This window comes from Anthonomus grandis, chromosome 12 (genome assembly GCF_022605725.1).
Source record: "Anthonomus grandis grandis chromosome 12, icAntGran1.3, whole genome shotgun sequence".
In the NCBI taxonomy this organism is placed as follows: domain Eukaryota; kingdom Metazoa; phylum Arthropoda; class Insecta; order Coleoptera; family Curculionidae; genus Anthonomus; species Anthonomus grandis.
Window position 1 is genome coordinate 26,582,444 of NC_065557.1, and position 13,114 is coordinate 26,595,557.

The 13,114-nt window shown below is 30.5% G+C and overlaps 1 protein-coding gene across 2 annotated transcripts in view; it reads right to left on the bottom strand.

The window, feature by feature from the left end:
• The window catches only part of LOC126742869 (uncharacterized), a 78,514-nt gene that overhangs the window by 29,945 nt on the left and 35,455 nt on the right, over window positions 1-13,114 (bottom strand). For both annotated transcript variants that reach the window (XM_050449711.1, XM_050449710.1), the window contains exons 4-7: window positions 11,760-11,830; window positions 11,505-11,701; window positions 11,081-11,445; window positions 267-7,063 (exon numbers count right to left, since the gene is read on the bottom strand). In XM_050449711.1, coding sequence (XP_050305668.1) covers window positions 267-7,063; window positions 11,081-11,445; window positions 11,505-11,701; window positions 11,760-11,830 — 7,430 coding nt within the window. The remainder of the gene's footprint in view (window positions 1-266; window positions 7,064-11,080; window positions 11,446-11,504; window positions 11,702-11,759; window positions 11,831-13,114) is intronic.

Sequence of the window (13,114 nt, forward strand, 5' to 3'; positions counted from 1 at the left end):
TAGAATGAAAACCAATTTTAATATTTTGCTAAGATTTCTAATTTAAAAAATCTTTAAGAAGTCACCTTGTATTTTATTTTGTATTTAGTTATTATTATTTGTATTTAGTGCCTTGAGAACGCAAATATATTTGGTGAAAAGTCGGACAATTTAAATATATTTAAACTTGTATTTATTCATCTCTTAACCCGAAAAATCAACCACTTCGACTCTGAAATTATTAGATTGTTAAAAGCAAACATTAGAATGAATACTTATTTACTTACCTATTCATTTTCGAAGTTGGTATATTTTGGAAATCTTGGGTTAAAGTAAGTTCCTCATCTTCGTCAAGGGAGTCACAGTAGTAAATTTCTATATTTTTACTTAGAAATTTAGATGATAAAATGTGTGGATCTTGCTTTGAGTTATGAGGTTTAGATCGAGATGAACTTTCTAATTCTTCTTTTTCATCTATTATCTCACAGTCATCATTTTCCAAATTTTTATTATAAATTGATGACAAGGGAGGCATTGGTGGCACCGAGATTTGTGATTCTTTGACACAGTCTTCTTTTTTATTTGTAGCATGGCATTTATATTGTGCTGAGGTTTCTGAATCATGTATCGATCGTTTTTCATTTATCTCTACTTTCCCTTTAATAATCTTTATAAAACCTGCTTGGAGATTAAGGTCAATATTTTCACTAGGGGATTTAGGCGAGGTTTGTATTTCTTGCGGCAAATCAAGTATTTCATTTTTTTCTAGTGAGTCTTTACTGTTTTTCAGAATAACTGCACCGTCATCAGTATTTTCCAAATAACTAGTAGATCGGGGTAAAATTTGTAACTCTTGTATTAAATCGAGTTCTTCGTTTTCTTCCACTGAGTCGCAATTAGTATTTTCAGAATTTTCACTATAAAGTGATGACAGGGGTGACAATAAATCTTCCATCAAATTGAGTTCATTATCTTCTTCGACCGTATTGCAATTATTATTATCTCTACTTTCTTTATGATATTTAGCCGCTGATAAAAGTTGTGAATTTTTGGTTAAATTAAAGTCTTTACTTATACTATGGCATTCAGATTGTAGCGTAGCCAGTGAATCTTCGACTATATATTTTTTAGGTCTTTTAATTGAACGTTTTTCTAATTTTTTTTTATTCCTGAATTCTGCTTTAGGAACATTTCTTTTTCTATTTATATTTATTATATCATTTACATCCTTTGTTAAATCAAGCACCTGATTTTTTCCGACTAGATCTCTCTCTTCCTCTAAATCTTGTGTTAAATCAAGCACTTGATTTTGTCCTACAAGGTCTCTCTCTTCCTCGAAATCTTTTGTTAAATCAAACACTTGATTTTTTTCGACTAGGTCTCTTTCTTCCTCTAAATCTTTTGTTAAATCAAACACTTCATTTTTTTCGTTTGTGTCATCTACATCTTCTGTCAAATCAAGTACTTCAGATTCTTCCACTGCATATCCTATATCTTGTCTCAAATCAAGAACCGCACCATGGTTATGTTTAATATTTTCACTATGACGTATATGTGGGGGTGAAAATTTTAAATTTTCATTAAAATGTAATTCTTCATTTTCTTCCACAATATCTATATGCAATAAATCAGATATATTTACTAAGGCACTCGGTATGTTTTGTTGCCCTTGTTTTGAGTTAAGTTCCTTACTTTCCCCCAATGTTTCTTTACATTTTTCATTATCTAGTTCTTCATTTTCTTCCACAATATCTATATGCAATAAATCAGATATATTTATTAAGGCTCTTGGTATGTTTTGTTGCCCTTGTGTTGAGTTAAGTTCCTTACTTTCTTCCAATGTTTCTTTACTATTTTCCTCGTCTAGTTCTTCATTTTCTTCCACAATATCTATATGCAATAAATCAGATAAATTTAGTAAGGCACTTGGTATATTTCTGTCCCCTTGTTCTGAGTTAAATTCCTTATTTTCTTCCAATGTTTCTTTACTATTCTCAATAAAAACTCCGCAGTCGTAGCATTCAATATTTTTATCTTGATGCTCAGCTAGTGGCGAACTATGGGAGTTAGCTTGTGACTCTTCTATTGAGTCAAGTTCATAGTTTTGTCCCATTCTGTCTCCCTCAGTATTTTTATTGTGGTCATTACCAGATGTTGAATCTTGTGTGAAATTGAGTTTTTCATTTTCTTCTACAGTCGCGGTAGAAAGTACACAGCCATAATATTCGGTATTGTTCATATAATGTTCAGCTGATGGAACACTTTGTGACTCTTGTGTTAAGTTAAGTTCCACTATTTCTTCGGGTGTATCTTTACTTTTAGCATGATCTTCGGATTTTGTTATAACTTGTGACTCTTGTTTGATTTTGGCTGATGGATGGGTTTGCGACAAATTAATATCTTTCTTTTTATCCTTGATATTTGTACTGCTTTCAATAGAAACTGCATAGTTATACTGTTTAATCACTTTCGTATAGCGTATAAGAGGCGCTAAAGGTGGTGAGTTTTTAGCGAAACCAACTTCGTCATTTTTTCCCATCGTATCTTCACCGCAGTCGAACTGCTTAACATTTTTACTATCAGAATTAAGGGGATGTGGGGTTACTATACCTTGGTCCAAATGTGATTCGTTTTCTTCTAGCATTTCTTTGGTTTTATCATGTAATGAATTACATTTAGTTGGTGTAACACTTTCTTTAGGAAATGCACAAATATTGTCCATAGTCTTAGAATCAATTTTATGTTGCTTTGAAGTCTGGTCCAAATGAAGTTCTTTATTTTCTGTCACTATATCTTTATTATTCTGCAGGGGAACCACACAAACATGTTTCTTATCTTTACTAAGGCGTTCAGCTGGTAGTGACCTTTGTAAATTTTGAGTTAAATAGATTTCTTTGTTTTCTCCTACCGTATCACAGTCATTTTCCTTCACCGTGTCTTCATTATTCTCCATAGGAAGTACATCGTCATAATGTTCAAAATCTTTACAAGTAAGTGGAGAGGTTTGTAGATTTTCTATCAAATTAAGTTCTTCATTTTTCTCTACTAAGTTACAGTTAAATTTTTTCATAGTTTCACTATATAGTTGAAGTAATGGTGAAAGTTTTCTAACCTGAGTGAAATGTACTTTATTTTCTTCCATTGTGTTACAGCCATCATTGTTAACATCATTACTGCGTTTAGAAGAAATAGACGAATTTTCTTCAAACGTGTCATTATTTTTTGAATTTTCGTTATAACAAAGTTCCGTTAGTGAAATCTGTGTATCTTGTAGCGAATTAAGTTTTTCATTTTCCTTTACTGAGCTTTCAATACTCTCTACGGAAATTGTAGCGTCATGATCAACCAACTCTTTATTATAACAGTTAGCTGGAATATGGTTAATAGACATTGGCAAATCTTGTGTAAATTGAAGGTCTTGATTTTCCTCCTTTGCGGCCCGGTCAAAATGTTTCATAACTTTACTACACAATTTAGATAAAGTTGAAATTTGTGAAAATTGTGCTGAATCAACCTTCTCGTTTTCTTCCATCGTATTGCAGTCATCACCTATATTTTCACTATAAAATTTAGATATTGGGGAGAAAGGGGGATTTCGGATCCAATTGCGTCGTTTTTTTGCTTTTTCCTCGTCCTCATTACTGTCCACAGAAAATACAGCATTTACTTCTAAATTTTTCGACAATCGTAAATCTTGTGTCAAAAGGTCTTTATTTTCCTCCACTATGGTAAAGTAATAATGTTTCGTATTGTCACTTTGATATTGAGTCGATGATGAAAATTGTAAGTCTTGCATCAAATTAAATTCTTCATTTTTCTCTATTTTAGCATAGTCAATATTTTCCACATTCTTAGTATAAAATTTCGACAAAGGTGAAATATATGAATCTTGTATTAAATTAATTGCTTCGTTTTTTACCATTTTGTTGCAACCAGAATTGTCTATGTTATTACTGTCAAGTTTAGATGATGATGGTATATGTGAGTCTTGTACCGAATTAAATTTTTTATTCTCTTTAACTGTGTTTTCTCTTCTTTCCACAGTAATTAAACCGCTACTTCGTAAATCTTTTGTGAATTTAGGCTGTGGATTTTCGTCTACATTGGTAGAGTCATAGCCACTATAAAGTTGATGTAATAGTGGCACATGTGAATCGTGAGACAGATCAACTTCTTCATTTTCTCTTACTGTGTTGCAGTCACTATTATCTGTTTTTTCATTATAAAGGTTAGATTTTTGTAACATTTTAATACAATCAAGTTTCTCATTTTCATCCACTGAGTCTTTACTACTCTCCATAGAAGCTATATGGTTATACTTCTGCAAATCTGTACTATGACATTCAGCAGGTCGGAAAATTTTAAAGCCTTGTATAAAATTAAGTTGTCCTAGTCTTCCATCTTTCTCCTTATTTTCACTATGACCTGTAGATAAACTTGTTAAAACTTGTGAGGCTTGAGGTAAATCAACTTTTTCATTTTCTCCCACTCCATCGAGATCATTATATTCGATATCTTTTGTTGAGTCAAGTTTTTGAGATTCGTTTCTTGCGTGTTCACAACTGTCGATATAAACTATACTGTCATGATTCTTTAACTCTTTAATGTGACACTCAGTTGGCAAGGAGGCTTGTAAGTCCTGTATAGCATTATGTGATGATGTATGATTTTTCTTCACAGCGGCACACTCATATTGTTCCATATTTTCACTGTCGCCAGATATTTGTGAATCTTGTATCGAATTAAGTTTTTCATTTTCTTTTACTATGCCTTCGCTACTCTCCATAGGTATTGCATTATCATTCGAACCTTTAATATGACACTCAGTTAGTAGCAATGCTTGCAAAACTTGTGTAAAATAAATTTCTTGATTTTCCTTTTGTGTGGTCCGGTCATATTGTTCAATATTTTTACTATCAAGTTTAGATATTTCTAAAATTTGTGGATCTTGTGTCAAATTAAGATTTTCATTTTCTTTTATTGTCTCTTCGCTACTGAGCATAGGAGTGTCATAATGGTTCAAATTTTTATTTTGACATTCAGTTGGTAAGACACCTTGTATAAAATTAATTTTCTTCATAGTAGCAGAGTCATATTCTGTATTTTCTTTATCAAGTTTCTGGAAACCTGAAACTAATGAATACTCATCCAAAATAGCTTCTGAATTTTCTCCCACCATATCGCAATCATTATTTACACTATAAAGTTTAGATAATTCCGAATTTTGTGTCGATTTAATTTTTTTATTTTTATTTACTATGTTTTCACTACTGTCGATAGGAATTACATTGTCCCGAACCTTCAAATCTTTAGTAGAACATTCACTTGGTAAGGATGATTGTAAATCCTGTGTAGCATGTTCTTGATTTTCCTTCATGGTAGTATCCTTGTACTGTTCCATATTTTTCAATTTTTTAATATCCAGTTTAGATAATGATGAAAACTGTAAATCTTGAGCCAAAATAGCTTCTCCATTTACTCCCATTGTGTTGCAGTTATTATTAGCTATACTTTCATTATAAGGTTTAGTTATTGGTACAATCTGTGAATCTGGTGACGAACTAAATATTTCATTTTCTTTGGCTAAGTTTTTACTACTTTCTGTAGGAGGTTCCGAATCTGCCGTACAATATTCTGCTGATAAGGAAATTTGAAAATCAGGATGTTTGAAGAATGATGAAACTTTTGAATATTGAACTAGATCAAATCCTTCCTTTCCTTTCATTGTGTCGTGGTCATCCTTGGTTACATGATTCATGTAAGACTTAGGTGGTAAAAAGATATGTGCCAACTTAAGTTCTCCACTTTCTCTCATTATGTTGTTGTCATTATTCACATTATTTTCATTATAAAGTTTAGTTATTTGTAAAATTTGTGAAACTTGTATTGAATTAAGTTTTTTATTTTCTTTCACTGTGTCTTCATTACTTTTCATAGAAATTAAGTAGTTATGATCTTGGAAATCTGAGCAATGATATTTAGCTGATAGCGAAGTTTGAAAACCTTCTCTAAAATCAAGTTGACTGTTCTTGGAATAGTTTTCACTTTTCTTGACTTCCAATTCTTTAGTGTGGCATTTAGCAGGTAAGGATGATTGTGAAGCATGTATAAAATTCGGTTGTGAATCATCGTGAGTCATAATTTGTGAATCATGGGATAAATGTTGTTCTTTAGTTTCTTGTCTGATATCATTGTATATTGATTTAAAACCATTTATATCAGTACTGTTTTCGTTTTGTTTGGGAGCTGCATTGTCATTATTTTCAATATTATTAGAATAAAGTTTACGCACTGATGAAGTTCCTAAATCTTGGGACAAACTAAGCTCTTTACTTTCCACAATGTGTTCACTACTCTCTATAAAAGGCCATTTATGACAGTCAATATGTCCCTTAGGAAGTGTAGATGATGGTGACATTTGTAAATCTTGGAAAAAATTTAGTTCTTCGTCTTCTTTTCCTATATCATTACATATTGACTTAACAGCATCTAGAACATTACTTTTTGTGGAAATCGTGAAGTCATCATTTCCTATATGGGTAGTATAAGGTTTAAGTAGCGGTGAATTTGAGGAATTTTGGGTTAAAGTTAGTGCTTCATTTTCGTCGACTTGATCTTCACTACTCTCTGTACTCCGTTCTTCATAATGGTAATGTTCAATATATTTGCTAGGAAGTTTATCATTTTTTTTACTCGTTTTTTTGACAGTATGAAAGTTGGATGGGAAAGTTAGTAAACCTTGGGAGGAAGTTAGTTCTTTCTCTTCTGGATTTAAAGCATCTGGAATAGATCCAAGAACTGTAGAATTGCTTTCTTTCCGAATCGAACAGTCATAGAATTTAATATTGCTTATATGGAAAGTGTCTATGCCTCTTTTAACTCTATCTTGGGTTAAACTGTAAACTGAACAGTCGTTGTTTGCCTCGTAGTTTATATCATAGTCAGCATCCATTACGAAGTTGGATAAAAGAAATCGAAGTAAATGCTGACGACTGAGATCGTACTTTTTGCGAAAATCGTATGCACTCATCATAAGTTTAATGCATGCTTCACACATATTGCTCGGCACTTTAGGATTTTCTACCTAAAAAAGAATTATTACAATTAGTATTTGTACTACATATCTTTCGAACATTAGTGTTAAAGTTATTATTTTAAGTAACTTTTAAAAACTTAAAAACTAAGGAACTTTTTTATATAAGTAAATTTAGTAATAGTTCTAGTGGTTTGACAAGTTGATATGTATATTTTAATCTTTTATTTTTTTTACTGACCAATTGTATTAAATGAAGCTATGAAAAGATTTATGAGGAATTACAACCACAATTTTACACAACTCAAATACAGGATGTTAAATTAATAGTAAATATTCCTGAAACTCGGCATCATAAAATTAGTACATAGCCTTGTAAAACCCTCTTTTGTTTTTTTTGATTTCAAAAAGATGTTCTCACGTTCAGTTCTCAGATGTTCTTTCAAAAGCTTTATCAGACCATTTGGCTATTGAGCTAATTTAATTTCACATAATCTCAAAAATGAATATTTGTACCATGGATATATCAATTATTAAAAATAGGTTATATCTAATGAGAACTGTAATAGAGGTCATATGTTGGTATTTTGCAGATAATACAAACATGCAAAATTTTAAATGGTTAATCTACTTCTAAAAATTTGAACAGATTTTCCAGAAAAAAAATAGATATTAAAAATAGATAACGCGCATAAATTTTAAATTTACTCTAATGTTATTATTTAAACTAGAATTTAATAAAGTATCGAAGGAACTTAAGAATAAGAAAAAAAAGACTTCTATGGCTTCAATATTGAAAAATTATTTGTTCAAAACTATTAAATAAATAAACAAATGTCTTAAGAACATGGCTTTTTTAAACACCATTAAACTTGCTAGGATAATAAATAATTACCAATAACTAACAATTACTAATCTATAGTACACATCTTTTCAAACACAATGGAAACAGTGTTGAAAACCAGAATACCACATTTTAGAACATATTTTCAGCAACCATCTATTAAATATAAGTCTGGATTTTCTTTTAGGTTTTATTTTATTTTTATTTTTTCTATTTTTAACACGAGCAATAAATGCAATAACTGACCTGAGAGAAATAATTAGTATTGGATATAAGGGAAATACATCGGAGATATCTTTTGCGATCTTGCAAAATCCTTAGACTATGTATAACTATTTTGATAACAAATAAATTAAATTAGTATTAAATTACTGACCTATTATCTAAGCAATGTTAGCAAGAGTTAAAAAGATATGACACAGGTGCTAAGACCGCTTTCGAACTGATCTACGTCAATGAATTGGAGAGTTGCCAGTGCGGATTTAGTTATTTTTGCGGATGATAGAAAGGTAAGACAAATCTAGTGAACAGATCCAGATTGTCATAAGCGAGGCGCAATCAAAGATAATAGATTCGTTTAATAGGGACCAACTTAACATAATTGGAAATGCTCATTTTAGCTCATTGGGAATTTGGTACTTTTTACAGCACTCTAAAGGACTCGCTAGATTAATTATTTGTAAAAAACTGTTGTAAGTCGAATTGTTTTGTTTGAGTAAATTTTCTCACTAAATTTTATTCTAAATTTTATTCACTAAAATTTCTCACTAAACTGTTTTTTTTTTAATAATTACATGGATTTTTTTACTACCTTCTTTAAAATGTAATTAAATGGGGTCTTCATTTAAAAAACACGCATTTTCTGAGGAATTAATTTAAAAATATATGAAAAGATAAGAATACTTTATAAGGTAACAAATTATATGTAAAAACTTGATTCTAGGTTAGTTTAAGTCTAAGTTAAAAACTGACTTTCCTAAAGCAATTTTGGATTCAATAAAATTTTTAATTTTTCATGGAAACTTTTTGAGGTAGTTAAATTGAGTTTTTACTAATTTCCTAAAATAATTTCATATATATGTAAACGATTATTGTGGCGCTATTACTTATGAGCTATAGTTAGTTTTCCTTGCCAAGACCCAATTCTCATCAGATTTCACTCAGATTCAGGTTTTTGGACAAGACTTGCTATTCTTGGACTTTTATCCATATGACTTCCAAGCAATTGAAAATATAGTTCTAATCTAACTTCAAATTTATTTGATAAGCTGATCAAATCAAATCATTTGTTCATGTTGAATACCAAAAAGGTTTACACAAATCAAAAAAATTATAAAAATCAGTCAGCTACTATCCTTAAAATATTAAAATATACAATTAGACATATAACACTAAAAAAAGTTAAAATATACTAAGCAGTTCGCACTTCTAAACATGTAATTTTTTTTTTAAATACGCATAATAAAAATATAAGACAGTAAACATTACCAATCAACAAACAGAATAAATTAGTCACCACAAAAAGAGATATTTTCCGTGAGAAACTGTATGTGGTCATATAAGGAAATTGTTAAGAGCACTTGGCGAATCACTGAGACATAAGTACCCCTTTTCACTTCCTTCTTTCATCTTTAAATGAACGATTTAAGATTCTCGAGTCGTATTTGCTCGGATCGTACCGCTCAGAAGAAGAAACTGCCGATAAATGTGAGATAAAAGGAGATAAGGGCAACAAGATTTTAAGTAACCGTCTGAGTCCAACAGGAAAATTTGCCGAAAATTAAATTAATGTTGTTTGATGAATAAAAAATTGCCCGGAGTCTATAAATATAATGAAGCAGGTTGAACAATGTATATCAATAGGCAAGTTGCTTGTTAAATCCAAGACGAATATTCTATTTGTTAATATATTATATTATTTTACATTATATCTCTGCAGAAAAGTTTACAAATGTGAAAGGATTAGTAATTATGCTCATTGTAATTTTATATATTGAATTGATCTACAGAGGGCAGTCTATACTGCTAAAAACGAATTACAAAAATATCTTGAATGGCTTGGTATATGCATAGATGTCTGAAAAGTTCGTATATTCTGAAATTTGGTAGGTAATTTGTGAATCATGGGCCTCCGCTTCTTTGCAGGAGTTTGGAAGCCACTTTTTAGGTCTTTTAAGATAGTTTTATTCTTTTTAAAGAACTTCTGATTTATTTCTATTTTATTTATTGAGACTTAACAATTTTTTTAAAGAAAGATAAGCAGATGTTAAATGTATCTAAAAACGTACGTTTTCTTGTAGTACATGTTGATTGTAAATTAACATGGAATATTCATATCATTCATTGAGTCTGGAATGCTACATTTATTGGAATGGGTCATACCTCAAATTTTAAAACATTTTTTAGTAAGCAAAAAATGCCGTGCAAAAAATGCCATGAGAATAATGGACGGTTTGGACTACAGAGACGATTGTAAGAATGCTTTCATATTGAAAACTTTTTTACTTACACCCTATAACACTACACTCCGGTGGTTCTCTCTCACTCGCTCCCAGTGCTGGGTAGAAATCTGCTAATCCAAGATTGGTCGATTTTGTTGTAATTTTAACTGTTTTCTAGATGCCGTGCAACGTACCATTTAAGTATTATTTTTTATTGTTTATGATTTGTGTGTGTGTTAAGTAACTTTGTAAGTTTTTTACAATTTGACAATTTTTTTATATCGTCTGTCAGAAAAAAATATTTTTGAACTGTTGGTAATATATTTTAGAGTCTGATGATAGCAAGAACACTTGCCGAAATGCATCACTCCTGAAATTAGAGGATTAGCATTTATTTGTGGAGAAAAGACTTTCCCTACTAACTTTTCAAATTGAAAACTTCTTAATGCACCTCGCACATACAAACACATGAAAATATATATAACCATTATACTTAAACTACTCTACTAAAAAATGCCTTTTCAGCTTTATGAATCGGCTTAAATAATTGATGAAAAATACTCTTTCTGGCAAGAATCTTCTAAATTATTTTAATCTGTAACAAATGTAATAGGTTTAAATCTAGTGTTTAAATCTAGCAGGAATAAAGAATGTTTATATTTTTTGCGGTCTTTTTTGCATCCTCCCACAACCCACAAACAAAACAGTGATACAAAATTACACCAAAAAAGATAAATGGGTAAAAAACAAAAGTATCAACTGTAGCTCATAAAGATGTTTTACCTGTTCCCTGGTTTCACCAGTTAACCACTGAAAAACTTTGGCTAGTTCTAAAGTGCTTGTATTATCATCCATAATATCGGATAATATGGGAACCAATTTAAAGTCCTGTTTTAAACATAATCTACATGTTTTTTCATTAAAAGTCAAAGCAGGTAAGGTGTCGCAGCTTACTTCAAGTTTTATTTCAGTTGTTTCTTTAAAATTGTCTGACTCATTTTCAGAAAAGCTACTGTTGTCTGATTCACTGTCAGATGAAGATTGATTATTAGTAATATTATCGTTTTCGACATTCGTAAGAATAGAATCTTCTCTGGTATTTTTGTCAATTTGATTTTGTGGCAATTCAATATCTTCGTCTATTTTATCTAAAAAATATATATATTAAAATCATTGTCAACCCACATTTCACTAACTATTAAATTACCTTTCAAATCGAGAGGTAACAGATATCTTGGTAGTGCACCTGTTTTGAGCCTTTTTCCTTGATCGTCCCAAAAATCCGATTCATTGAAATGCAAACTACATAACATAATATTGACAGATTCATCCATTATAAGTGAAGGAACTGCATAGTTGCAAAAACTTTTCCAATAACTAAACCTTCTCTTTCGCCTGGGAAATCTAAAATATAAAAAAGCCATATTGTATACAGTCGTAAGCTATTGTGTAAAATACTTACGAATGATAACCAATATCCAAAGATCGAGTTTTATGCCAAGTGTTATCGCATATAACACACTTATACTCATCCTACAAAAAGTATCCGGTTTTAAGAAGATTTACCATAATTACATAAATATGAAAGCTGATTAATTATAAGATCAAAATCCCAATTGTCCAATAAATTAATATAAGGGCCAAAATTACTTTATAATTATCACTTAAGGTCTACTATACTGTATTTGAAATAGGTAGAGAATAATAAAATGTAAATTTCCGATAGTTTTCTCATCCATGGGCGTAGGTGATTAATGAATAAAGTGAGAAAAAAAGACCGAAAGCTATAAGAATGATACAGGTAGGTAAGATTTTTAAATGTAACACAAATAAACATGATATTAATTATACTAATTTGGTAGGTAATCTAAACTTCATTGTGCTCATTGTAATCTGGCGGATGTAAATAAATAAATACGACTGGTAATAAAAACATAGAGTATAAATATTACAGCAAAAGTGTTAAACATGGTAGGTATTTCCTGTTATGCCGTTTTATATATAACATACAGATATACAGATATATATACTTCCCCGAAAAGAAGTTCTAATAATAAATCTACTACTCGTACTCCTGCATTGTCAGTCAATGATTTTTTAAAACACGACCGCCTTAGTTTTGCTGTAGATGAAGTTGTGTTGTTTATTTCAAAAAAGAAATACCAACTTTGGACAAAATTTGAATAAAGCTTGACTGAGACGATAGTATTGCTTTGATGAGTCAAAAAACTCTTTTAGATCACTTTAAAAGATATGGATTTGGCATGAAAAAAGCATAATCATAAATGAGTTCTCTTCGAAAGTAGTTCTATTAAAAAAATAATAAGTTTCGTAAGCTCGATGATTTTAATACTACCGTGTGAATTCGTGTTAAAAAATCTACCTGTAACCGTATACAATGGAGAAATATTAATATCTTACACTCGCATTGATAAGCTGTGTATTCCGCAGATACTTAGGTATGCAAAAATCGATTTTGAAAAAATAAATAAATCAATCGGATGTCACATCTCGTGATTTATAAGGTTTGTTCTCACTGCAAATTTTTTACAAGTTTGAAACTGTTTCCAAACCATTCTTGATGCGCATGCGTAAAATATTACAACTTCTGATCGATTTGAAACCGTCTGTGCGAACATCAAATACGGGTTGAGTGGAGAAGAAAAATAACCTCACTTTTTTATGCCAGAGGGAAATGGGAAAATAAATAAGACATTAACAAAAAAAAATTACACTACAACCTTAAAATAGGTGAATAGAGCTTAAAATTGTGTAATTATTTGCTACTTCAGGGTTTAATCTAACATGGTCGAGAAA